Source organism: Hydractinia symbiolongicarpus, chromosome 5 (assembly GCF_029227915.1).
Source record: "Hydractinia symbiolongicarpus strain clone_291-10 chromosome 5, HSymV2.1, whole genome shotgun sequence".
Classification (NCBI taxonomy): Eukaryota; Metazoa; Cnidaria; class Hydrozoa; order Anthoathecata; family Hydractiniidae; genus Hydractinia; species Hydractinia symbiolongicarpus.
In genome coordinates this window covers 21,414,211-21,441,554 of record NC_079879.1, presented here as the reverse complement: position 1 = coordinate 21,441,554, position 27,344 = coordinate 21,414,211, and the positions used below count along the sequence as shown (strand labels likewise).

The following is a 27,344-nucleotide window of genomic DNA, read 5'->3' as shown; positions in this document are numbered from 1 at the left end:
CTCTCAAAATGTTCTACAACATAAGTATCAATGAGGGAAGGAATTTTCTTATTATGGACTTCTGCAGTGCCGTTCGATCAACTACTGGTGTTTCAAAACAGTTAGTTATTATCCGTACTAAAATATTATACTCTTCCTCGGTAAGAGCTTTTATGGTCCTCTCATTAACAGCAGACGCGCCTCCAAAATAAGCGTCTTTATCGTTTCAAGGATGCACGATTCACAAGTATCTAATATTGTTGGTGTCCTTTAAATTAAAGTCCTAAATTCAGTCCGGTTAAAAACGCCAAGTTAATTAAATACGATTGAAAAATATTTCTATGCTGACAGTAATATGAACACTCTCTGTAATCTTCTGCAGCACATCTAATTTCAAGGCAATCAAAACTCGCAACAGTTTGAAAGTTCAAAAGATAGTTCTTTAACAATAGGGACATGCGCCGCTATTCAAAATTTATGATGCAAAACTCACATTGAGCATTATTATGAAAGGTGCAGGTGGTTTATTCTTTCTTTATAGTCAAGTGATATTTAAATTAATGTTATTTAATCAAAAAAAAGTTTGAAACCATGAAAAAAAAATTGCGACATTTACTGTTAATTGTGAATTTCTGTGCGACGGTGACTGTTGATTTAACGTTCGAGACACAATATTATTTGCGACATTTACCGTTGGGTTTGCGACATTTACTGTTGACTTGCGACATTTACCGGCGACGTTGCGACATTTACCGTTGATTGAGACATTTCACGTTGATTGCGACATATCCTGGTGTAACAAGGGGTTGCAATTTTCACTTTTAGCTTTAGCAAAGGAAAAGTGTGGACACAGGTTGTCGGTAAAAAGTCAAAAACAAATTTCTCCGAGTAGACTAAAAATCATTCATACCAAGTTTCACACACTACTTTACACAAAATAGATCATTAAAAACGCAAAATGCCCTGAGTACTAGATTGGACGATGCTGTGAAAAAATGTAAGAACAATCTTAATTGCAAAGTTAAATATTCTTGTGCGCATGACTTGTTGTTATAGCGTGTTATCGTCAAAATATTCCACACAAGTTAATGTAGCCAATTTGGAATTATTGAAGAAAAGAATTACAAGTGCAGTAATGAATTGACTCAGCATCTTTCAAATGTTCCTCTCTCACAAGCAAGTAACTGACGATAAATAAACAACATTTTTTTCATGGTCTAGTGTACTGTTCTTTTTATAAACTTATTTCTTTTCTTCTGTTTAAATTCTAATCTTACATATTTCTCCTTTAGTTGTGTTGTTTATCAATGGTAGCTGTTCGGGAACTGTTTTATATGCCTATTAAAAAACAAACATGTTTTTTTCTTTAGCAAAATCTCTTAATTTAGCGCCATGTTAAAAAATGAGAAGCGCTTGGCATGCTAATTTAAATCATTACGGCTTTAATTCGCAGAAATTTGTAACATAGGTTTTAGCCTTTTGAAATTCCAATCTTCAATGTTTTACTTTTTTTTTGTACACATTTTTGTCAAAACTTCCACCTAACCTTTCATGAATGTTTACTTTAAAACACAAAAGTGGAAAAACAACTACAGAAAAAAAGCAAAGAAAAAAAAAAAAATGAAGGTTCACTCAAGAAGCAAAAAACAACAACAGTGAAAATTGTAAAAATTTCTTTTATGTTTTTTTTTATCTACAAAATTAGAAGCTATGTAAAAATACACATCGCAGCTATATACATAAACCGATTTCTAACATTTCTTGAACAATATTACAGCACACTTTCACAACATTTGACCAGTTCGAATATTATTCCGTTGCACACTAGTAACCAGTACTTCTTCACTTGTTCAAATTAAATTATTTTTTTATTTTAACAATAAAGGATTCTTGGGAAGAGTGGGGACTTGTGATAAGAATGAAGATGTTTTTGAAATTTATACTAGACGACCCCACCCAGCACCACACCAAAAAGTTATCCTTTCTGCTTGTTAGTGACGCGAAAATCAGCCAGTTTTACATCTTATCACGGACAAAACAACAGAAAAAAGATTGCAGTTCAACGAGGAACGTAGAGTTGGGGAAGGTTGATCACCATGTATATGCATGTATACACGAAATACAAAAGTACTGGAAACTAGACTGTTTAAACTCTTTTGTTGCTTTTAACTTAGGACTAGAAACCAGCTTATATAACTAACGGCACGATTTCTCAGCCGAATCTACCACGGATGCCATCTTGTAATCGCTAATTTGTTTAACCTTTGCCCATGAATTCCAACAACCACGGTGGAGGGTCTTTCGCTTTTTACGCAGCTGTACTTACCTTCTCCCAGGTGCTCTAACGCTTTCTTTTATAACGTCGTGGAGACCTTTAATAAATTACACAGTGATGTGTATAAAATACATGGTGCAAGTAAATGTTGAACGTTACTTTACCCGTCATTAATGTCAGCCATGTAAAAGTTAAAAATTTTAAGTAAATTTCGATCAACTATTCCCTTCATGCGCAGATGCACAGGGTAATAGATCGACACAAAACGCGAAGACCTGCATGCCTCAATTCATCACAGGGTGTAATTTGCAGGAAAAGGTGTAATATTAGCAGTGTTGCTTATAACATAAAGTGTAGAAACACAGGGACAGCAATCCACCAGTTTGTAAACTCGCAAACCGTGATCCTGTCGTCCAACAACAATCGGGTTGGCTTTGGAAGAAAAGTAACGACAAAATATCTTTTTACCTGGAAGAAGATCGGGCTTTGTGTTTATGCTTCTTACCCCTTGACCTCTTTTTGGTTGTCGAAGACGAATTGTCGCTGTCGTAATCCGAAGAAGAGCCTCGGTTTTTACGTTTTTTCTTTCTCTTTCGGCGTTCTGAATCACTCGAAGAACTTTCTCGTCCGCGCCGTTTCGATTTCTTGCGAGACTTTTTCGGTGGAGACTCGCTTTCAGAACGTGATCGACGCCTTTTGGATTTCTTTCTCCTTCTCTCTCTCTCACTGTCGGATGACTCACTCCTACTTACACTCTCTGAACTACTGTCGTTTCCGCTGTTGTTAGCCTCTTCGTGAGAGGAACGTCTCCTGCTTCTGGTTCCTGAATTATTCTTTTCTACTTTCTGTTCTCTTTGTTCATGAGGCCTCAAGTCGTTAACTTCGTAACTCTTCGGCTGTTCTTCTCGCTTAAGTCGACGTTCACCCTCTTGCAGTTCTAAAAAGCGATCCGATTTATCAGTTCGCTTTTCCGTAAAGAGATCCCCAGCATTCTGAGTACGTATTTCTTTTCTTTTCTCTTTTAAAGATTTACGTTTGTCTTGTTCTTCCTCCTTATCTTGATCATCTTCACTACTGGCAGAATCTTCATCTCCTAAACAGACAGTAAGTTCACATCATATATTTTTATTTCGTATACTTTCTAGTCAAACACAAAATTGAAAGAACCAAACCTACCTAAACTAGCCATGCGTAACGCATCTAATCCACCAGATCTTCTCAGTTGTTTCGCTTTAACTTTCACTGAAAAAAACCCGGGATGTATCAGCACACAGTAAAAAAATTGTTCTTTAGATAGTTAAAATCATTTTATCTGTCTTCTATCCTATATTTTTTCACATATTTCCCATACTTTTCTAGTCGGCTTAAAAGATTAACAAGAAATGTTATAAAAGAACGATTCTCTTTTTCACACACAGACAAAGTTGTTGTTTTTTGTGTGTGTTTTAACAAAGACGGGAAATCTTTTGCAGAGCACATAGTATTTAGTTACCAGCAAAATTTTATTTTACCCTCAACACATAATTAATTTTACCCTCTACAAGTACCTACTTGTACAGGGTACTTTATTTTCGACGCAATTAAAATACACACCTGATTTCTTGATTTCAAAATAAACATCATGGCATATTTCCTTTACACTGGCATTTGTTACGCCTAAAAGGATTTCTGTCATCCACGTTTTTATTTTCAACATCTGCAAGGCAACACATTTCATTTAAAACATTTTCTCTCCCTCATGCACGCACACAAAACTAACTCTAAAAGAAGCCTGTAAATTTAAAAGAAAAACATGCACATCAGTTTTTTTTTACAACAGAAGATGGCCATACCAACTTTCTTTGCTTTTCTACTTCATCTTCCTCTTCAGACTCGTCCTCGGAAGAAGCTTTACTGTATTCATTGTGCTCCACAGAGGGACTTCGTCTAACGCGATGTCGGTCTTGCTTGTGACGACGCGTGTCTTCTTGTTCTTCTTCATCACTATCTACTACACTGTTTTGCTCTCGCTCAACTTCTGAATCATTCTACATAAAAAAACAACTTAATATCAGTCACTGCTTTGCCAATAAACAAACAAAATATGTGGGAAAGCATATCATTCCATAGAAGAGATGAAAAGATAAAAAACTATTCGACTTAGGTGCACAATAATTTTACACAAACCATTTTTTCTTTTGCTGGAGAAGTTGGCAAACTATCAGATTTCGAACTTAAATTATCTGTCTTCTCGCTGGTGGGCTTATTTTTGTCTTTTTCTAGTTTTTCAAGGCCCTGTCGTAGCCACAGTGGAAGAGTTTTTGTTTTCTTTGCAAGCGCTGCTGCATCTAAAAAGAAAGGAGCAAATATAAGAAACCTAAGGAATTATTGGTAATAGCATTATATACAAGGATTACAGTCAGATAGAGTTTGAACTCGTAATTGCTAGTTGATGTTCATACCTGGTGAGCTATTACCAGAAATGTTTTGCAACACATGAAGATGTTTAGAATCTGCTTTGTTATAGTGCCCTGTAGACTTGTGAAAATCAGTTGACAACCCATGCTTCGGTTGAATATTATTGCTGACGTTCTCATCACTTTGGTGATATAACCTTTGTTCTGTTTCTGGTGGGGCAGAATCATAGTAGTTGGCATACTCGTTACCCCATTGTTCATTGTTATAATAATTTCCTGGAGGAGGATGTGAAGGTTGCTGCCATGTGTCATTGCCATGGGCCCAATTCTGCTCGGACACACTTTCTGGTTTTCCATGGTTATAGTCAATAACATCTCCATGGACAGGCTCTGCCACTCGCCCATGCTGGTAGTCCACAACTTCTGTTGGTGGTACTGCAGTTTTTCCATGCATGTAGTCATGAACTTCTACAGAGTTACTGGATGGCATGGGTGGTAATGGTGGCATCGCTGGTGGAGGTCCAGGTGGTTCAGGAGGCTTTACATTTGATGGTGAAGATACACCACCATTTTGATATTGCTCTTGGAGTTGTCTTTGTTGTGCCCATAATGCTGCAGCTGCAGCCCAACCTTGACTAGGATCGACTAAATTGGGTTTAGATGGAAAAGGTTAAAAAAATCAATGTACTTGAGACAAATTACGATGTGAGTTTTTCCTAAGATCCATCAAAATTAACTAACCTTGCTGGTGACTATACTGATAATTAAGATTTGGTGGCCACCCCCAAGCAGGTGGCTGCTGACCAGAATTCCACATTTCTTTCGATTCAAAAGAATCTTAAGAAAACACGAGTGCTAATGCACAGGGGGCAACTTCAGAAAAAAGCCTTATTCAATAAAAAAAATCACGGTTTAACTTAACTGGAAAAACCAGACCAATTAATTACCTAAATATAAAAATAGAATAAATATTACTTACTGAAATCATGTGAACAAAGCACAACATATAGCATTCAAATATTTTCAGATTTGTGACATTTAATGCTTTGCCACTTAACACTAGATGCAAACAAAATTCTGTACTCTTATTTGCGACACAAACAGCATATAGAAAAACAAAAACACAGAAAAATTGAATTAAAAGAACTTTTTCAAGCTCCCACTATTAAATATTTTGCACAATATCTAGGAAGAAGAATGAAAATTTCAAAGTACAAGCACAACTTTTAACAGTTAAGTTGGACAGAAAAGGAGTTTTCCGCATGACTCACATGACTTTCCAGATTTTTAAGAAAAATGACTGTGGTAGAAAAAAGCTGACTCTGCAAATATTATTTTTTAGTAGTTGGCAGAGGGGTCAGAACCTCCATTTTCAAAACAACCCTCCCCTATTATTAGGAACGTTAACTTCTTATTTTAGGAGTAAGCCCCCTATTACTTTGAGGTCAGGCTATTATCTTCATCCTGCAATGGATATGTAATGCAAACACCCTATTAATTTGAACTCACAATCAAAGACATCAGAAAGCATTTTTTTGTTTATATGTAACCTACTTACAACAAATTGTTAGAAATGTTCTAGCAAATTAAATTGTGCTCTTGCTAATTCCATTTGTCTACTTTGTCTGCCTTTTGTAGTCACCAAAAGTGACTAAAAATACCTGGTATTTTCCACAAAATCTCTAATGCATTAAGTTTCTCTAATTTAATAAGATTGTCAATTTTGAAAGTTGCAAAGCTTAGTTTACTGAGTTTGTTGAAACTTTTCATGATTGTTAACTTCAAATGACTTTTTCTCCGGAAACATGAATTAGATATATAAATAAACAAGTCAGAGCAAGCACCGCAGACTCAATTCTTTGAAGAGAACAAACAAATTTTCAACAAAAGACAGTTCAAATGCAGGTCATTCAGTCGGTTTATTAGCAACCCCACCCTTTTTACCCCTTTCTACCCCCCCCCCCCTAATTTTGCTCAACCCCACAATAAGACTAATATTTTAAGTCTTATGATAATATCAAACACATTTAACAAAAAAAATATAATTAGCTTTAGATCATTTTATTCTTAAAATATGTATATATTCTTTTGATTTCCAATGTCCATACAACAAATATTTTTTTGTTATCGCATTTTTTGAGTCATGTTACACAACAAGCATGGGAGAGAAACACATACCTGCTTAGAAAATAATGCAAAAAAACCAAATCAAGTTATTTTTCTTCTACACCTATAATGTAGACACAAAAGTTGAAAACCTAATGTCATAGACATTTATGACATCATAACATTGACAGACTTTTAAGTACAGGGTACATAAGAAGTTTGGTGGTATTGCAGGAGGTTAAAATTTGACATTTCCTTTGTATGCAAGCTCTGCAAAGGTGAGATTATTTTAGAAAAAAATTTTTCAGCATTAATAATGTAAAACAACAGAGTAGTAAAAGGGGTGTTAGAAGAAGTGTTTACTTGCAGGATACGTTCTGCTTGGAAAAAGTTTGAAAAATGACTTTTTTTCTTAACCTGTCTTGGGTAAGAACCTTGGTCTATCCTGGGGCAAAGCCTAGAAGTAGACTGGAAAGAACTTGTAACCACTTCGATGAACTTTATTTGCATCTTAAACACTTATACCACAAAAGGAACAGACACTGAAAAAAAAACACACGACACACATACGGCTAATGGCCTTGACTTTTAAGATTTCATATTGAAAAGTTGTCCATTCAGGTTCTTGAATCTCTTTATGCACTTATTAATACAATTTAGAATTGGAATGCACTTAACACATAAAAGTAAATAAAAACTAGAAAGTAATTCCGCTTCTCTCACCCATGCCGATTTCTGTTAAAAAATCGAATTACTTTGCTGGGGTTCTCCTATATCTCTCCCCCTGGGTGTTTTTGGACATTTTAGTTGTCTTGTACAGTATAATATATTCAAACTTTAAAAGAAAAGAAAAAAAAATGATTTTTGTAAATTTTGCGGTTTAAGGTGATAAAATTCTTGAAATAGAACTTAAAAATGGAAAAGAATACAGTGTGTTTATATGAGAGTGAGGGCATGCAAAGCCATAAAGGCACAAAAAAACGCGACATGTTTCGTGGCCAATGTTCCGGAATATGTGAGCACTAAATATATTATCACACATATAAATTTTATCCACGTATGTGTAACCGTAACTTTCTTTTACGGGAGTTTTATTAAAATGGCGGCTGAATTCCGTGAAGATGAAATGAATTCAGAAAATTCTGAGAGTGCACTCCTAAATAGAGCAATATCAAACGAATCTATGAGTAATTCAACAACTGAAAAAGAAGATGTTGTCACAGATCAAAGAAGTATACATCTTATTCTTGAAGGCTGTAACAGCAAGGAAGGTTTAAATTTTGAAGTCAATTTGCAACCAGAAAAGATTGTTGAAGTTTTTAGTTTGCCAGTATGTATTAATTCAAGTTATTCCAATACCAATAAGTCAAACATACTATTTGCATTTGAAAGATATTCAGCTATCAAGCTTTACCAAATATGACTAGTTTTGAACTTTTTGGGAAATGAGTAAACACAGTCAGGGAAAACTTTTAAATATGCTGTCACAGTATAAATAAACTATGCTTCCTAATTAAGCGTCCGATACATCCTATTTAAGCAGTAAATCGTTTATTTAAACAGTTAAAAACAAATTTTTTCAAAATTCAAGCACTCAAGCCGAAATTTGCATCTTTTTTTGGTGCCAGGAAGCAAGTTTATATGACCACCTCCAATTATTTTAAACCAATCAAAAAATTGAAGTTTGAATCAAGTTTGATGTAGGGAACATGTGCTTTTACAGGAAACTCCCTCGCTTAAGTAGGTGGCAAAATCTCACTTATTTTGATTGTATACATTTTAATATGGCTGTCTACAGGCAAATTAAACTATACCTTGGCTAAAAGCGTGCTATCTCTCATAAACTCTTCGTTAAGTGAACATGGTTTTATTAACAAAGCTACATATTAAATTATTCCTTTCATTAAAAAACAAAACACAATGCAGCCAGGGAAAAAAGTCGTATATTAGCGTTTAAAGTTTAACACACCATATTTATGCTGTAATTCGCTTATTTAAGTTGTACTGAACGTTTAATTTCAAGGTAACATACTATTTATACTTTAACAGCATATTTAAAAGTTTTTCCTGACTGTATAATATGGATTTATTTCCATTTCGTTCAGCAAAGTAGTATAGCGTATACCCGCCTAAGTAGGTGATTATGTAAAAAACAGCTTTAGTGACAAACCGGCAACTCCGTTTGTGGTTTTGACTATAAGCCATCCCTAGAAACAATTTTTCAAAAATGCTGGTGAACAAGGTGGGTGTTTGCGCAGGGTCGAGGAAAAATGAAATCGACTAGAACGTCCTATTTTTGTGATTAATGTCTTAATTCTGTGATGTTTTTTTTTCCAATGTGAGGTCTACTGGAATCTATTTTATGATTAAAATGGTTGCAATACTTGGCCAAGTAATACACCCGGATCACATCAATCCAGTTATTTTGCGAAAGTGAATGGTGCTACCAGTTGTTTCCATTTGGGCATCAGTATTAAATCCTATACCCATATCATATTATAATTCATGAATCTCTAACTTTATTTAATTTTGCAACAAAACAAGACATGATTTCCCTATAATTCTTGTGAAAAAATTAAATATGGCTGCACTAATTCTGAAAAGGTATGTGGTGTAAGTCGGGCTTCTGTCAGAGGGTTCAACATAACATATCGATGGTGGCCTAAATAAGTTACAAGTTTTGTAAAAAGCAACAAAACATTGTTGATGTTAAAAGTCTATTTCAATTTATTTGAAGTTAATAATGTTGACAATGTATGCAAGCAATGATATATCTTTTGACCTGGAAGAAGGTTTGTGTGAAAAAGAGTCTTGCAAAAAGAAAGCATCATCAGCTACAATAAAACTGTGTTTGAAAATAAAAACACTGCTATGTTTATATGTTTAAGAAAGATTAGGTTTAACTAAATGCTTTGCTTTCTTATTAAAATTGTAAAATGTGATTAATTAAAATAGTGTATGGCACAAACGTGTTTTCTTTACTGATAAAAGTTTTTTCAAAGGATGGAACTCAGTCTTATCGTGTCCGCTGGAAAGACACTTGGATCCACGAACAACTGATCACTTCGTATCAACATCTTGTAGAAGAATTCTGGCAAGATCAAAACAAGCAGAATGATGAATGTCTAACAAAAAAGGTATCAACATTATTTCTTCAGTTCTCATAAAAGCAAAACAATACAGCCTTTAAATTTCAGAATATTTGGTTTGTAGTACGTAATTTTAGGAATTTTATTTGACAGTTCTTCAGCAGAGAGAATGCCAAAGGCAATAGTCAAAAGCACTAACAATCCTTTGCAATAACTTTGGCTGGCTTCAGTATTTTTCTTTGCCAGACTGGGGTATAAGTTTTTTTCCACAACATCTATGTCTGTCGTTACATGGTCATCCTTCAATTGATAATCATCTGGGAGCTTATAACAATGGACAATTGAGTTAATGCTTTTGCAATTTTTTGCTGGAGTGTATCCTCTGTAATTGCTAAACTTTAGAGCAATCTCTATGTGCCAAAGCGAAATTCGAAGGCTGTAATGTAATCTAAATTTTTATATAAATATAGTAGAAGTAGATTCCTTTTTGTGACTGAGCTTTGTTGAAGACATACGAACTAGAAATGTGTTTAAATAACATTGAAAACATAATAAATTTTTTGTCATAATGTTGACAACAAAAACTTGTTTTACTTGTTTTAGATTGATTTTGATATTGAAGAGGAAAAGCCTGCCCAACCTAATGAGGAAGTAAAAGTAATTCTTCTTCAACCGAATACTAATGCTGATGGAAATGAAAATGCTAAGGAACAGTCCGATGAAGAACTGAATTTTGAAGGTACTCCTGATCAACCAGATGACGACGATCCTACTAACCTTGATGAAAACGGTTAGTTATGTAGTAGTGGTTGTATGTGTGTTGTTTAAAGGGGAACTAGAATAAACTTTGTGGTTCTTATGATAACACATTTTTGTTTAGTTTTACGTCTTTGTTTAAAAAGGGCTTCCTAACCTTCACTGTAAATTTTGGTTCCAAAATTTTAGTAATGAGTTTATTAACAAAGTAAAGTTTTTATTAGAAAAATAGGTTATATGCCCTAATTCGACATGTATTAAAAGTACCGGATAAAATGTGCAATCTGTTACCACTGCTTTTTCTTTGCATTTAGTTTTTAATGAAACATCGCTAACTAAGTTATTTTCCTTTCTGACGTCAGGTCTTGTAGGTCATAGTGAATAACATGAATTTTTATTCTTAGAAGTAAAAGAGGAATCAGACGAGAGTCCCAAAAGTCGCAAGAGAAAGACTACAAGCTCGTTCAAACGTTCTGGAAAGAAATTCAGAGGACGACCCAAAAAGACGTCTGATACTAGAAAGTCGACGAAAAAACAAGCTGGGGAAGAAGAAAAAGAGAACAAGGACGAAGACTGCACAAAAGTGGACAATATGGGACAGGCTAGCAACGACGAAAGTAGTAAACCAGAGGGCCTGATGCAGCCTAAGAAAGAGGAAGGTACCAGTAAGCAAAGAAAAGCAAGAGAGAAGAAAGACAAGTTTCTCTACCCCGATGACAAAGGTCCGTGCACCTGCGATATATGTGGCAAAGTTATTTCAAATAAGTATGGTTTGCGCGAACATCAAACAGTAGTTCATTTTAAAAATGGTCGCTTCGAATGTGAGATTTGCGGGAAGAGAGTGACTAACAAACGCGCGCTCAACCTTCACATGACGTCCCACTCGACCGAACGGAAATTTGTTTGCGAGCAGTGTGGAAGTAGCCATAAGACGAAAGGTAATTTAAATTATCACATCAAGACCATGCACACTATGATCAAAAACTTTCGCTGCGACATTTGTTTCAAGACGTTTAAGGTGCAAGCTGAATTGAAAGATCACTGTTTTTCCATTCATGCAAACGCTGGAGTCATCACATGTATCGTGTGTAAAAAGAAATTGACCACTGCGCTGTCGATATATACCCACAGTGTTATGCATTCAGGTGCAAGAGAGTACGAATGCGACATTTGTGGTTACGCGTTTAAAACGGTCACGGGACTTAAAGAGCACAAAGTGACTCATTCCGATAACAAGCCGATACGTCAATGTCCGTACTGCGAACGAAAGTTTTTCTCAAGGTCACAGTACAACGCGCACGTCATGCGTCACACAGCGGATGGAAGTTTAATCACGTATAAATGTCCCATGTGCGAAGTAAAATTCCAACACAAGTCTAGTTATAATCGTCACGTGATTCGACACCAACCTGGTGGAGATTTAGAATTTCCGAAAGAGAATCCATATTTGTTGCTCGACGAAGCTGATCTTCCGGAGGGGGTGTGTCATAAATGTCGAAAGTACTATAGTTCAAAGTCTGGCTTTTATTTGCATCTAAAGAAATGTCGGGACGGTATTATTCAACAATTCCCATGTCCGTATTGCGAGCGAGGCTGCTCGAACAGATCAAGCTTGAAACGTCACATAGAGCGGCGTCATAAAGGCATGGAATTTGAAGGAAGAACTATTCAAAGTCGAGAAATTCAGAAAGAGGATAGCGCTGAAGCCACCGTTATTTCTCAACAGGATGGAATGCAGTATCCAGGCACTTACTTCGATGTGTCGCAACTACCCGCCGTCGATGTCCAGCTATTGATAGATACAGCCACTGCTCAAGGCGACGGGCAAACAGCCCATATCCTCAGTAATATTGGTCAAGTAACACAAGGAGAAGAAAATGGGCAAAATCTCCATATTTTGAGTTCTCACGAGGCTGCTCAATTTGCTGCTCAGCTCACACAGCATGGGGTTATAGTTAGAAGTTCTGATGTGTCGCACGGACAAGGTCAAGATCAGCAGCAGCTCATTGTCAGCTCAGCACAAATAGACGCGCATACAGGACAAATCATTGTAAGTGAGGGGCAAACAACACAACTTATTGGCAACGCAGAAGCTTTGGGGACAACGCAGCTCGCGAATGAAAATTCTGGACTAACTTTACAGGCTGATGATCGCAACCTGCTTCAAGACGAAAACGTTTTACAATTCAATAACCGCACCGCTGTCATACGAATCCAACACAATCCGGCTGATAACATCGGCAATCAACAGGTGTTGACAATAACAGACCAGCAGTTGCAAGACACACCCGTTCAGCTACAAGGACACATAAATAACGAAAATGTTAGTGTAACCGAACTGCAGAGTTCGACAGACATCAATGACATTAACGCAGACAACATTGACGAGCAGCAATTTATACAAGAGGAGCAAATAGTGTCAAATTTGACTGAGGGCGATGTTGAACACGCATACGATGGTATTAACATGTAAATATGACGACGTCGGACACGTATACGACGGTAGTTACATGTTAACATGGGGATATCGGGCATGTATATGACTGTATACATGTATATATGGCGACATTCACACACGCATACGACTTTGGTTACATGTACAGATGGTGCTGAAATTAACTGCTGTTCTGCTAATACGTAACGAATCAATCAAATGGATTAATCTAGAAAGATTTTCGAATTTTTAATTTTACTCAGCTTGAGTATGATGACATAATGTATTATATTTATATTTGTTGTCAATCGTGTTTATTTTATTGTTGGGTATTTCTCATTAGCAATAAAATATCAAACATTTGCACTTTTTTGTTCTTGCTTAATGGCTGTGGGTTCAATTAGTCCAAATTTTGGCAATTTTGAAAGTATAGCAGGGTTAATTACGAATTTATCATGAGAAAGTATAGCAATGACTTATGAAGTTATACCGAGATACCTATGTTCCTAGAAATCATCGCTACCGTTAAACAGGGTGTCCGTTCTGTCAAAAAATATATTTTATTAACTAAGCAATTTTTTGATATGTAAAAAAAGTGTCAGGATTCTAGGTTTAAATGGTGAGTGAGAACCGTTTTTATTGTTAAAATTTTTGTCAAGGATTTAATGTCAAATTTTTTCTTTAAGAATAAGCATTTTTACTCTTTTGTGCTTAATTGTAGGGAGGGGTCGAATAATCAGGGAGGGGGGGGGGGTGTACTCCGGGATAAATTTCTTAAAGTGGGGAGGGGTCATAATATAATAGTGAAAATAAAATGATGAGGGGGGGGGGAGGATAAAACGACTCACTATAAATAAACTAACACTGGTGAAACAACTAAAAGATCATTATAAAATGATTTTCTGGGGTGAAAAATTCAAAAAAGTGCTTACGAACTTTTAGAACAAAGGAAAAATGTCGGGAAAAAAGCCCAAATCCCCCAAACCCTATTTATCTCTGATTATTGATTGAAATCTAGACAATTGGAAAATTTTTTCACGTGTGAAAACTTTGCAAAACGGTTTCTCTTAAAAGTTTATAGTTTAAATCCTAATCCCTAACTGAAGTTTTTTTAACGATAACAGGCATTTTATAAAAATTTAATAGGTATGTTGGGGTAATAGCCAAAGTCTACAGCTCCGATTACAACACATATTCATGTCTTGACATGTGAGTTAAAGTATATCAAGTTTTCCCGCTTTTTATCTAGCTCATGGAGACTAAATATTGATAACGAGTAGCTGAGGTGTCTGTCCCACGATGGCGTTGTTCACTGATTTTGATCGCCCCCTGTGTTTAACGTAGGTTCGAACCCCACCTTGGTCTATTTTTTTGTCATTAGGATTTAATCAAAAAATTTTGCCCATTTTGCTATTTTGAGACATGCCAAGCAGGCACTAGTCTCTATATTATTGCTCAAAGTAGTTGCGGTACAGCTTTATTTTTTGGGCCCATTACAGAGTTCTTCATAACAAAGATACAGTGGCACGAATTGCTGACGCAGAAAGTGTATACGGCAGGCGAATTACCATTGATTTCTCTCGAGGTTGAAGTCTAGCTTTGTAGAAATTCGGTTGCATAGCTATACAACCTATAAAAAATGGGATTTCCAGTGTATTTATGGTCGAGTCTAGTCGAAACCTGCAGCAGGATAGGGATAGTAAATGATAAATCATATTCCACTTGGTTGGATTGGATATAGGACACAAAGATAGTTCGTGGGAGTTTTTACTTTGTTGGGTTATATAATTTCCTTGACCAAACAGCATGAAAATAATAATATATCTATGACTTCAAGCTTCAAAACTTTGATGCCTACATGTGTTTGGATGGCAAACGAGTCCTTGAGGCTACGTCTAAATAGGTATTCTGTTTGCCGGAAAAAGACAAGATACTGTTTTCAAAAGTTAAAGCATGGTATTTATAATAAATAAAATCAATAAAGAATATAAAATTTTTCACAATGTTGTCAGTTCAAATAGTTTTTTTCGTCGAAAATTATTCTCTTCTATTAAAGTCAACTTGCAACCTTTACACTTCACGTCTCTTGTAAGCTTCTCTATCGTACGTTTATATTAGAACCTTCATTAGCAATTGGCTTATATCTGCTTGTGGCGCGATAAGCGTCTTAAAATAGGCCAGGTTAGTCCCACAATTTGATTAGTCCATCCCAGCCACAGGTCACAATCTTCGACGTTTCGTGTGGAAGCCACTCACAACCAATACATACCTCGTTGTGCGCTTTGAACTTACTAAATCAATAAACAAAACATAGAGAATTTCAAGCTTCTTTACACAAAGAGAGCAACAATGGATACACCGCATTGGACATTTTTATAATCCGACATGTTGTCATCACAAATTATTTGCTAAATAAGCAGTTTTACAACGTTATGCGAATGCTTCAGTATGGCTAGTCTTATTTTGTTTTATACACTCGAACAAGTCGTGCTAAAGAGTGCGGCTACATTAGTTGTGTGGCACATCCAAATATCGGTTTTGTAAGCTGTGCCGAGTCGAATAATATATGAATTCGTCGCTTCACTGCACGGCACAGTTATATAATGTGCCTATCGTTTCGAAATAATACTTTTAATGCTGCAGGCGATACTTACATATTGAAATTATCGGAAGGGCAGCGGAAAGCCTTAAAATAACAATAGCCACCACGCTTAGCGCGTTCTTGATTCTCCCACTTGGAAAATCGCCTGAAGTCATGGCTATCTACAGCAGTAGGGAACATACCTATATAATTTTGTTGTTTTCCAATCCCAAATGTTCAACTTGCCATCTCCATCACCGGAAATCAAATAACTAAATGAGAAAAATTTAAAGAATAAATAAATTTAAAAAAATATAATACATAAATTTAAATACTTATAAAAAATATTTATAGTTTAACTATTGGGAAATTTCTTCATTAGTTTACAAGCTATTGCAATATTACGTAATAATACGCCACAGTCGAAACGTTTGTTATACGCACCTCATGTCTGGTGAAAAGTTTACTTGGCACGCGTAACCAGCATTCTAAAAGCAACGTAGAGAAGAGCGTAAGGTACGTTCACAATAGGTTACGTTTTTTATTTAAAATTAGTATCTTGAATATATTTGCATTATTTAGTGCGCATAAAATTTTAAGGATTTTTTTCTTACCATGTGTCCTTTAAAAGATTTTTTTCTGTTTTGACGAAATCGATTGATAACATTGTAAATTAATATTTGATTGTCCAAGGATTGACAGGCAAGCCATTTGCCTACAAGATAAAGAAACATTTCAGACATGCTTGTAAACAAAACAAATAGTTACAGCAACAAACAGATGAACAGACGAACAGACAGAAAATTACCATTGGGTGAAAGCGTGGCAGCGGGCATGGAGTGCATTGTGGGATCTTGTATCAACTTCGAATCAACAGGAATATCCCTAAAAGTTCGTTAAAAATTAGCACCACATTTACACATGGCACACAAAGTCTTACGAGCTATTCGTAGACAGCATACCATTCCCATATTCGAATGCTTTTATCATCTGAAGTTGTAGCTATTCTTTGGTTTCTGTCAAAAAAGGTGATGGTATTCACTGCGCCCAGATGTCTGCAAAAAAACAAGTAAAAATAGAAAAGGAAAAAACGACAGTTACAATCTAGTATGCAATTTATACTTTAAGTGAACTACCTGTCGTATTCTTGAACAATTTCATTCTCTCTGATATCCCACTGCAATAAAAAAAAAGAAATAATGTGAAACCTTCGTAAAAGAACATCCTCTAGAGCAGGACGCTTTTTCCAGTCCTGTGTTAATATTCCAGCTAAAACTGACTACTTCTTTCTTAAATATCTTTCACATTTTTTTTATTCACTTCTTTCTTAAATATCTTTCATAACAGTTTTATGTTCGTTTAGAATATTCTATTCTGATCTTATGACCTTCTATTGATTCATCAAGCAATAAGTATAAGGAATTTAAATTTTGCATCCCCTCAGGGCTTAGTAACTCTGGGGTAAAACTTTGAATTCTAGAACGTGCCTTTCTAAAGCGTTAACCTCTCCAAAAAAAGAAATAATTTTTCTTCTTGCAAGTGTCCACCTTAGAGAGGTACCACTGTACATAAAATGATATAGCTGTCAACTTTCATAAGAAACACACCCATAGGATATTTTGACGGGAAAAAAGAGAAAAAAGAGTAGAATAGGACAAAGCAATAAAACAAAGCATACCGTTATCATTTTTTTATCTGACATACCAGCAATAAATAAGTCTTGCTTATCCTGAATGAAAAAAAAAAACAATAAAAATACAGTTAAAAAACGCTTAAAGTATAGTAGTCTGTGCAAACGTACTACGGATTCAGAAGAAAACAATGATATTTGCAAATATCACTAATACAGTGTGATGATGTCTCATTAAAGAAGGATATGTGAAACAAGTATTGATAGGTTATGTAAAATTGCTCTTAAATTAGAATTATAGATTTGATCTGAAACAGAGCAAAACAGTTTCTCGAAGTATTTATACTGGTAAGTGGTGGTACACGTGGAAACAGTACCTCATCAGGATTGAACTTGACGCAGTAAGGTATCTTTTTGTTGGAATATCTGCCTAAACATTCACCTGAAGAGAAACATGAAGTAAATATTAATAAAAGGCTTATTCTATTTTTTCGGGTAGCGTGTTGTTAAAGGTACAGTGAAATTTGACGTCTGCGGATAAGGCGGGTAATAAATAGCTTACGTTATAAGTCCCGGAACTTAAACATTGAATTAAAAACTTGAAACTTGGTATATGGATTTAGATCAATTTGATGAAATAGAGCCAAAAAGAATTTCTACTATTTGTGTTTTTAAGAGACGTCAATAAGCCATTCAGCATATTAAAGGTTCCGAAAATATTAAAAGCAGTTCTTAGAAATATGTCAGACAGATTCTAACATATAACGTGTGCTAGGTTTGGGCCCAAATACTTTAGCCAATCCAGAAAATTTAGGAGCTCAGTTTAAATGTGCGGTGCCAGAATATTCAAACCCAACATTATGCAAGTAAAAATAACATTAAAAAGTTAACATCGTTTGGTTGGCAGTGGCATATTCATCAATATTATGACAGTTTTAACACCATATTTTACACTAAACATGGGATATCATTTTAAATTTATATGCAAAAAGCTATAAATTTATATCATTTTTTCGGAGTAGTCATTCACAAAAAATGAGTGCTTGTAGAAGGTACGAAGCGACTTACCAGTTTCAGTGTCCCATAACTTAATCCATCTATCGTAACTACAACTTAAAAATTTCGTTCCATCATTATTAAAACATATATCCCGTACTGCTTTGGAATGGCCTAAAAAAGATTATATAAAAAAACGTTATAATGCAAAATATTTTTTTACATTGTATATAATGTATGTAATGTAATTATAGGCTTTTATAATGTAAAATAAACGGAATAATGTAAAAAATAGGGCGAGAAAATGCAGGTGGCTGTAAAGTAAACATACCATGGTAGGTTCGGATGTTTCTACGCTTATTGTAAACTTCCCATATCTGAAAACAAAGAAAAAGATATTTCCTGAAATAATTACCAGTGTTGTTTCATGTTGGCGAAGTAAATAAAACAAACAAACAAACAAGTTTCATCCCTACAACAGTTCCTTATACCGTAACAGTAATACAAAAATGGATTTTTACATCGCTATAACTATTCTTTCTATCGTAACAGTAATACAGAAATTAATTTTTAACTGTGGATCATGAACAATGAAATTGCGATACCTTAATTTTGCAATCCATGCTCGCTGAAAGAAGCAAGTGACCAGATTTGGGAAATAATCTGATGGCTGCCACACCCTTTGAGTGACCAGACCTAAAAAACACACACAAAAATAATCGCAAGTAAACATCAAGAAATAGTGATTACAAAAAAATAAAATTAAAAACTTTTGTCGCTGACTTCTATCCTTCAAATAGTAAAAAGTACAAAAATACTCACACAAAATGGCTACACATATTGTTTAAAACACTCAAAAAAAGTTTACTCTTACATATTAGCCATCAATGGGTAACAAATCCTGGCTCAAAAAAGCAACCTTAAAAAGATTTTAGAAATTTCTCACTTACCACGTGTGCATAAGCTTCTTTGGGAGAAAACATTTATCTGGCGGATCTTCGGAACGAAAGTCTGTATCCGAGTCGTTAGGTATATGAAGAAACGGACGGCCTTGATAATCATATAGATCCTCAACTATAAAGAAAAAAGTTTAGGATTAAAAGTCACGTTAATAGCAGGCAAAATTTGTGGGAAATCTTTGTCGCCATTAAAAATTTACTCCTAAGTTAGAATTCCAATTTCTAATTGCAGCTTTAAAGTCGTAGCAATTGCTAGTAAGGATGTCAGAGCAAGTAATTTCAAGCTGTGTTTAAAAATTAACAGGAAAAAATTGACTTGCTGTTTTGTGGGTATTCCTTACAAAATACAGTTCATATTCCTTGAAAAATAAAAAATACAAAATTCTAAATTACTGTGTGCTTTTGTTTTCTCTTCAATCTTTTCCTCGTCCTTCTTGCCTCGTTTTTCCTTCTTCTCTTCATACTGATCGAGTATAACCTTTTGTTCCTAGTAGAGAAAAATAGCATCAGAAATATGTGTTTTATTAAAATAATAATTTAGATGCAAGAAATAAAGAAAATCCAATTTAAAAAATAGATTTCCCAGGCTTTTCTTAATGTCAATTTTAAAGCCATAAACAATTACCCTTTTCAAGAACTTTTAACTCGTGTTTACTTAGCACAAAATCAACAAATATGACCCGGAAAATAATTACTAAGAGACTGTTTCCTGGCCTCACTATGTTGAACACGATCAGATACCAAAATTTTTTTTTTTAGCAGCACAAATTTAAGAAAAAGCACGAACTATTTTCGAGCAGAAAGAACGATTGATCTCATTTTTAAAGAGATTTGCTCCTAAAATGTTAATTCCCATATGCATCGCAAGTCTGTTTAAATTCAAGGTAAAAATGTAATACCTCTGAAGGTTTTGCAGATGTCTTTTCGTCAGCAAACTTTGCCCATGGACCTAAAAATTAAATATAATTGATAGAAATGCAATCTTATTGAAGAAGAACTACTTTGTTCATCACTAACATACTGCCAAGCAGTGAGCAGGATTCGATCCGCGGTCCCCAGAACTGGGAGCCGCAGACGTCCCACTACACTACGTGCGGCAATATGTTAGTGATGAACTCAGATAGTTTATCCAGATGGTCTGTATACATATAGGTGAATATTTATCATAGCACATCCCTATTTCATTCTCAACAGAGAATGGTTCACCCCGATCAGACTTCTGATCATGACGGGCGAGTATAATGCGTGTAAGTTATATTGAAGAAGAACTACTTTGTTCATCACTAACATACTGCCAAGCAGTGAGCAGGATTCGTTCCGTTCTCTGTTGAGAATGAAATACGGATGTGCTATGATAAATATTTACCTATATATAAATGCAATCTTCTTGTTTAGTAATTTCAAACATGAAGGCTATTTTTTTGCAAATGTACAGACAAACCTCTGCGTACAAAAAGTATAATAATAATAATTAATATTAACATAATTGACACTTGACGTAAAAAAACGTTTACAGGGAGAATTTTTCATCGATTGTGCCAGTTTAGATTGTTTGTGTGAAAAAGGATTGGCACAAAAAGGCATAGAAATGATTAATCATGGAGAATAGATAAACAATGATATTTTATATCAGGTAAATCAACAAAATAATACTTCTAAGACTATACTGTTTATTTTGGGCATTACCAGAGAATATTGACCTCTGTCACTATATAGCACTATCCTGAAGTCTTATCCTAAACATTTTGTTTATATCAAAGTAGAGAAGTTAAAAATGTAAAAAAACAAAAACAAAGGAATTTGAACATAAATTGAAACAAAAATTACAGAAGGACTTTTAATATGTTTTAATGTGTGGAACGTTACTGTGTTGTAAAATGACAAAAAGCTTAAAATATTTAACTGTTTAGTTGTTGTTAAATATGCAATGATTTGAGTTACTATGTAGGTTAGTATAAGTATGTCAAACTTATACTACAATTTAAAGACATTTAACCAGGTGTAATATAATCCAATGCTATTAGCCAATCAGATTGCTTGAACTGGTTAAAATCACTTATTGTCCGCTCACCCAGGCAATAAAAAAGAACAATTTATTGCACGCAAACACTTTGACGAAGTTGGTTGTCACCAAACTTCCCACACTTGAGCACTATCAATCACCACTGCCTAAATTTCAAAGTCCAAACATTGTTTCTATATTAACAAAAAAATAGCATGTACCTAAGTATCCATCAATTTCTTCAGGGTCACCTGGTTTTTCACGTCTACGCTTATCTCCAGGCCTTTTCTTTGTTGCTTCAAACACAGTTTTTCCTACAAAAAGAAGAATAGTTGTGTTAAAAAAAAAAAAGACAACAGCATCAGTCGATGGTTAAAATTTTGTAAAATTAACAATTAAATTATGTTAAAAATACCTGAATTTTCATTTAACTTTTCAAGATCACCAATATACCTGCAGAAAACAGGTAACCAAACAGGTTAAATAAACTTTTAAAATTTTAACGACATTTAATATCAAAATTATTTTTTGTGAAATTAGGCATTAAAATTTTGATGTAAAATGAACATAGACTAAACACAATATGCCAAATATATTTTCATATTCTTACAAAACAACAACAAATAAGATAAAAAGGTGACTGCCTTTTTAACTTTTTTTTTTTACGTTGTATGTATTCACAACCTAAACTTTCTTTACAGTTTAGCCCTATTCATAAAGCTTCTGTCAATCCTCTGTTCTGTGTACAAAAATAGATTCTATGCAACTTTTCCTGTCTGCTCAGTTGACATGTTGGGAAATTATTCCTCATATTTAAAACTGAGCCATACACTCTTCTTTTTTTTGTAAAATAAACAAAAATGCTTACTTTTCTCCTTCTGAACTTGGATCCATTGCATACCCTGCAAAAAAAAAAGATATTGCAATTATTCAGGGCATTTTGTAATTTTAAAGACTAAACTGTATTTACTTTAAGGCTAGTTGCCAAGCTTGTTTCAAGGCTCATAATTCATATTTCACTAGCAAACAAATGAACACATTGCAAAGCTGATGTTCAAGATGGCATAACTATCATTGGGAAAAGGTTTGAGCACTCTAGTTGTTCTAAGTTTAGTGCTAAATTAGGCAGAAAATAAACCACAAAACATGAAATTATGGGTGAGAAACTTTATAAAGAAAGAAAAAGGTATGGACAAAAGGTTGTGGACCTATACTAAAAAATCAAAAAGAAAAGCCAAATGAATATGATATGATTTCATAGTGAAACTTTTTTTCCCTCTAAAATCTAATGAACTTTTTGTTTTTTACGTGAAGACCTGGTCACGCTGTAATTTCATTCTTGCTATTGACATAAAGTTTCAAACTGTTGTATAATATTGCATAAGCCTACCAACACTCGTTAGAACCAACCTTACGGTGACTGAAAATAGTATTGTAAACATAAAAATTATATTACAATTAGATTGTACATCGTCCAATATGATATATATGAAAAAAAATATTGCATAAGAACCATTAATAATGCTATGTTTTGGTGTCATGGCATAAAAAGTAACTTAATCATGCAGCAAACTTTTATTATCATCTCACATAAATATCTACAACTATGAGTTAAATGCCATACCATAACTAGTAAATGTCTTCTGTTGATTATCAAATTGAAATTTACTAAAGTTTGCTTCTTCAACATAACCTGAGAAAAATAAAATAAATTAAAATTTGTCTGGTATATCACTAAAAGTTATTGGACCATAATTAAATGGGAAACAGAAATTCAAAATAAACTAAAACTAGGGTCCACATTTCAATTTTTTAAAAATATAAATGTCTAATAGAGATATGGGGATAAAATGGTAGCAAAGGTAGAGGGTTAAGTTTTCATTTACAACATAAACTCCTACCAGCTAGTGTATTTTTCTTCGCCAACTGTTGTTTAGTTTTATATGGATTCATTGGGCCAATCTTAAAAAACAAACAAGCATTTTCTGCTTATCACTAGACAAATTTTACTGCTAAAAACATTTGTACAGACAATAAACATAATACAAGGAGTTTTTAAAGACCATTAGTTCTTTCCTTACCTCAGGTGCAAACATGTCATCATATTTGACATTGTATTTGAGTTCTTTTGTAGTTGGGTCTACCAAATGTCTTTGGACATCTTTTTCATACTAAAAAACAATTCTACTTTGCTAACTCTTATAAATGACAATAAATTAGACTCAAAAAATGAATCTTACCAGAAAAAGCTTGCTCCTTTCCTGACAGTTTCTGCTTGTACATGCATACAAGCAGAAACTGCCAGGAAAGCTAACTGCCAGGAAAGGAGCAGGACCACTTCACTAAGTGGCCCAAAGAGGTTGAATTGGGGTCTCACAAAATCAATTCTTCCTAGACATTTTGGGTCAAGTTAAAAAAAACAGAAATTATTTCTATATCTGGAACTTTTTTTTATCATGATAAAAATCCTACTGCAAATGTCTTTGTTGACAGTTTGTTTTCAGCTGTCTTGATTGACAGATTGTTTGATCTATCGTCTAAGCAGACTTTGTCTCATCATTCAATACAAACACGCATCCCTCAATCTCCAACAAACAATGCTGTTTTTTATGTGTTGAGTCTGGTATTACCCAAGAGATTAACAAAAAAGTAGCAAATTCATCATAAAGTTTAAAATCTGTTCCGCAACTTTGCATCCATGGTCTGTAAATTTTTCACTTTTTTGCAAAAAGTACACTTCGCTTACACATGCTCAATTTACCAACAGTCTTATATTGTAGCATGGGGTAACATTTGCATGAATAAAATAATATCTATCATGAATCAATATAGCTCAGTATAAGAGTAGTTAGTCTTAGTTATTTATCAATAGACACAATAAAAAGCAGAGTGGTTGCCAGAGACCTTAAAATCATGTTAGTGTCCACTAAGCAAACTATAAAAAAGGAATACCTTAAAAAGAATATCATATTGTATTATTAATATATGCATAAAAATTTTGCAGAGTTATTACTTACTAAAATTAAAGCTAAAAAACAATTGATCTTCTTTTATGGCCAGCAACCAGTATGTCAAAATACGATCTAACAAAATCCAGCCTATATTTAATATTACGAACCAGAATTTGGTCCAGGAATTTTTAACCCTTAATTTTAATGTTCTTTCGCTTTATCTGATGAAAAATTAACAAAGAAATCAAACTTGAAACGATGTTTATCCGTATGTTGTAACTTTCAAGCGTTTAATTTAGCAAATTCTTGTTCAGCTGTATTTTTTGTTGTTGTTTTTAAGGTTCGTTTATAGTCAAAATCATAAAGTAATGAGGCAAGCGGCGTTGCCAGATCGTTGATAAACCTGTTTGTTTAGATAATCACTTAGTTAGGACGGTATCCACTACACTGTGCAATGTTCTTGGTGTTGTTATTAATATGATTAAAAAAATGTTTTTTGATGTTTATTGCAAATAGCTACTAAAATGCTTTTTCTGTAAAGTTTTTAAAAAGCGCCTAAGTGGCCAAATAATCATTCAGTCCATATGAGAGCACAGAGTAAATATTTCAAAAACCAAAAACATGAAAAACAGAAAAAAACAATTAATGTAGGGAAAAAACCGTAGGATTTTTTTTTGTATTGTTTTCTATAAAAAATTTTGCAACGTGTATGCCATTTGCTGAAAAACGAATGTGTTTATAGCAGATTTACTTTTAACTCTTCTTTACCTCATTATAATAATATGCTAATTATACGCACTTAACTTTAACCTGCCTTGTCAGATCCAGAAAGAACCCTTTTGAAAGAAAAAATCGATTTAACTAGCTTAGCTAGCTAGCTATAATCTAACCAATTTACCTTTTTCTCTTGAACTATTGGGGCAATATCTAATTGGAATTTTGATTTTAACGTATCTAATGACACTGAACCTTTAAGGTGAGACGCAACATCTTCAGAAGTTTTTCTAGATTGCTGATCAGTTTCTTGCTCATCGTCTGAACCGTACGCAGCTAGCGCATCCATCTTAATTTTTCGGAGAGTTATCTTTCCGGCTGTATTTGGAGTAGATCAATAGGGCGCCAATTTTAAAATAATTACGGACTATGTTTGTTGTTTCTGCTTGCTGGGCAAGCCCTCTCTTTCTAGAAATAGTGGTCGCACAATGAATTGAAACAAAATTGGATTGCGCGCTATTGCCCACCTCCCAGCTTTATATTTCGGAAAAAAATGTCTTCTCATTGAGATTTTAATTACTTTCGCGCCCTATTATTTGTCAGAGCCTTCGCCTCAAAAGTTGCTAGGCCTGCCTCGTTTGTCCCTCCACAATGGAGAGATTTATTACCAAAGATTAGTAGTGTACGAGACATAATATTATTTACAGTCGCCTGGCGCATTGGTTTGTTTTGTTCTTTATTTCATTTACGCTGGAACTTATTAAATTTATATCTTTTTGGAAAATATAAAATTTACCGTCGTTTTGTGAATTTTTATCTTACATATTGTTAAGTTTAGGATTTTAGAGGCACTGTAACCGTTGAAACATATTTTAGCTAGCTGGCTAGCTAACAACGTTATTATAACTAGTAGATATATTGTTGATGTTATAACTATTATCAAGTGTAGATTGATGCCTCGTAATTTATTTGAATTCATTTAAAGTCCTAAGAATTCCTTCGTGTGATGAAATGGACTGATAATTATTTTGCTTCTCACCTAGCGCCCCCAACTTTTTTTTATGCAAATGCCAAAGCCAAAAGAGTTTCAACTGAAAATGTAAACAGCAGAATTTATCTATATATTTACTTAATTTTTATAAAGGATCAGTGTTATGGTCAGGTAAAATTTTGACTTGTGTAGCTTAGCTAAAGGGATTGCCTCCATGATTGTTTAAAAAATAATTCTTTAATTCATAAAATACTTTATTTGAATTAATTAAATTACAATTGCTTTGTTAAATTGAAAATTGTTTTGTAATCATTTTCAAATCATTTCTTACTCATTTCCCAATCGTTTTAAAATTAATTTGTTTCAACACTTTGTTAAATTCTTTTTGGTTTAAATCTTTTCCACATCACTTTCGAATGTAACACATATTTATCACACATCACCAATTTTTAAAGAAATTTAATTATATTAAATTTTGTAAATATCTGCATTCTTCATCATAAAACTACTGAATAAGATTTCAGAAAGTTAAGATATCTTCTGATATTGTTTAAAAGCCACAACATTGCTGTATATTGTTTAAAAGGCATCATAACGGGTTTGTAGAAAGCGATTTACTAACCATAAAAAGAATCCATAGGAAACAAAGACATTGCCTTTATGTCATTTAAAAACCATGAAAAAAAGGATCATAGAAAGCGAACACATCGCTGTAAATTGGTTAAAAAATCATTAAAGCAGGATCGTAGAAAGCAAAAACATCGGTGCAGGTTGTTTGAAAAACCCTCAAAATAAGATTGTAGAAAGTAAAAAGATAATCGTAGATTGGTTAAAAAATATTAAAACGGGATCATAGAAAGCGAAAACAATTCTGTAGATCGTTTTATAATCATCAAACCAAGATCACAGAGGCCGAAAATATTGGTGTAATTTGTTTTAAAACCATCTAGGATGATTTTTAAATGCAAAAATATCACTGTATACAGTTTAAAACTATGAATATGCAATTTAAGCATACATTTAAAAAACTAGCCTAACTAGTTTTTTTGTGACATCTGTCGAAAGAAAGAAATGTCTAAAGATAGTTTTACTCTTTTAATTGTGTTTAATTGCTAAAATGACACTCGTTGGCTCTTCCATATTCTCCAAAGTTTTCTCCAACGACTCAATAACTCGGGGACTGGGTAAGCTTGCATAGGCCGTATATGTATACTCACAAAATTTGATTGAAAACAGACATGCAGATCCCAAGTTGTAAGGTCAAAAAATAAAAGGCCTGGGACGAGCAAACAAGTGTCATTTTGGCAAAAAATTAATGTTAAAGAATTCACCTTTATAATATCTATGCATTGATAAAGTTTGAATGCGCATCTTAAAGTTGCTGATGACAGAAAATGTCAAAATATGCTATTACTTAGTTATGACATCATAATTTATGCAGCATAATTTAATCTGATATTCTTTAAATGTGAATATCTTGAGAAT

The 27,344-nt window shown here is 34.0% G+C and overlaps 3 protein-coding genes across 6 annotated transcripts; 1 reads left to right on the top strand and 2 right to left on the bottom strand.

Annotated features, from left to right (window-relative positions):
• Positions 1 to 1,637: 1,637 nt before the first annotated feature.
• Positions 1,638 to 7,473, bottom strand: LOC130645317 (arginine/serine-rich protein PNISR-like). 4 transcript variants are annotated; one of them, XM_057451272.1, is made up of 10 exons: positions 7,327 to 7,473; positions 6,829 to 6,880; positions 5,392 to 5,597; positions 4,696 to 5,295; positions 4,421 to 4,581; positions 4,087 to 4,281; positions 3,848 to 3,950; positions 3,431 to 3,496; positions 2,723 to 3,347; positions 1,638 to 2,351 (listed from the first exon to the last, which is right to left on the bottom strand). In XM_057451272.1, exons 3-10 carry the CDS (start codon positions 5,465 to 5,467, stop codon positions 2,321 to 2,323), a joined length of 1,857 nt encoding a protein of 618 aa, XP_057307255.1. In that variant the 5' UTR covers positions 5,468 to 5,597; positions 6,829 to 6,880; positions 7,327 to 7,473; the 3' UTR covers positions 1,638 to 2,320. The 4 variants fall into 4 exon arrangements, with proteins under 4 accessions (XP_057307255.1, XP_057307256.1, XP_057307254.1 ...); XM_057451273.1 differs by having other exon boundaries at positions 5,392 to 5,487; XM_057451271.1 differs by lacking the exons at positions 6,829 to 6,880; positions 7,327 to 7,473 and adding an exon at positions 5,630 to 6,568 and having other exon boundaries at positions 5,392 to 5,487.
• Positions 7,474 to 7,810: 337 nt separating this feature from the next.
• LOC130645316 (zinc finger and BTB domain-containing protein 24-like) lies at positions 7,811 to 13,401 on the top strand. Its single transcript, XM_057451270.1, has 4 exons — positions 7,811 to 8,086; positions 9,759 to 9,893; positions 10,449 to 10,635; positions 11,006 to 13,401. Exons 1-4 carry the CDS (start codon positions 7,856 to 7,858, stop codon positions 13,072 to 13,074), a joined length of 2,622 nt encoding a protein of 873 aa, XP_057307253.1. The 5' UTR covers positions 7,811 to 7,855; the 3' UTR covers positions 13,075 to 13,401.
• Positions 13,402 to 14,971: 1,570 nt separating this feature from the next.
• Positions 14,972 to 25,249, bottom strand: LOC130645315 (pre-mRNA-processing factor 17-like). Its single transcript, XM_057451269.1, has 22 exons — positions 25,053 to 25,249; positions 23,285 to 23,374; positions 23,105 to 23,165; positions 22,828 to 22,896; positions 22,072 to 22,105; positions 21,619 to 21,656; positions 21,425 to 21,517; positions 20,101 to 20,150; positions 19,595 to 19,688; positions 19,193 to 19,316; positions 18,848 to 18,938; positions 18,574 to 18,619; positions 18,315 to 18,416; positions 17,624 to 17,688; positions 17,295 to 17,345; positions 16,753 to 16,793; positions 16,579 to 16,671; positions 16,425 to 16,501; positions 16,231 to 16,331; positions 16,061 to 16,104; positions 15,820 to 15,888; positions 14,972 to 15,326 (listed from the first exon to the last, which is right to left on the bottom strand). The coding sequence occupies exons 1-22, from the start codon at positions 25,215 to 25,217 to the stop codon at positions 15,218 to 15,220; spliced, it is 1,707 nt and encodes a 568-aa protein (XP_057307252.1). The 5' UTR covers positions 25,218 to 25,249; the 3' UTR covers positions 14,972 to 15,217.
• Positions 25,250 to 27,344: the final 2,095 nt, after the last annotated feature.

Bases quoted from the DNA above. Each gene is read 5' to 3' on its own strand.
- LOC130645315 (XM_057451269.1), bottom strand. From the start codon at position 25,217: ATGGATGCGCTAGCTGCGTACGGTTCAGACGATGAGCAAGAAACTGAT. The intron at 21,657-22,071 runs GTAAGCATTTTT...TGTTTTCTGCAG, and splicing joins CCAAGTTCAGAAGGAGAAAA to GTATATTGGTGATCTTGAAA. The intron at 17,689-18,314 runs GTAAGTCGCTTC...GTTTCTCTTCAG, and splicing joins GTTATGGGACACTGAAACTG to GTGAATGTTTAGGCAGATAT.
- LOC130645317 (XM_057451271.1), bottom strand. From the start codon at position 5,663: ATGCTATATGTTGTGCTTTGTTCACATGATTTCA. The intron at 5,488-5,629 runs GTAAGTAATATT...TGTTTTCTTAAG, and splicing joins GCTTTGTTCACATGATTTCA to ATTCTTTTGAATCGAAAGAA. The intron at 3,497-3,847 runs GTGTGTATTTTA...GGTTTTTTTCAG, and splicing joins TTTTGAAATCAAGAAATCAG to TGAAAGTTAAAGCGAAACAA.
- LOC130645316 (XM_057451270.1), top strand. From the start codon at position 7,856: ATGGCGGCTGAATTCCGTGAAGATGAAATGAATTCAGAAAATTCTGAG. The intron at 8,087-9,758 runs GTATGTATTAAT...GTTTTTTCAAAG, and splicing joins TTGAAGTTTTTAGTTTGCCA to GATGGAACTCAGTCTTATCG. The intron at 9,894-10,448 runs GTATCAACATTA...TACTTGTTTTAG, and splicing joins ATGAATGTCTAACAAAAAAG to ATTGATTTTGATATTGAAGA.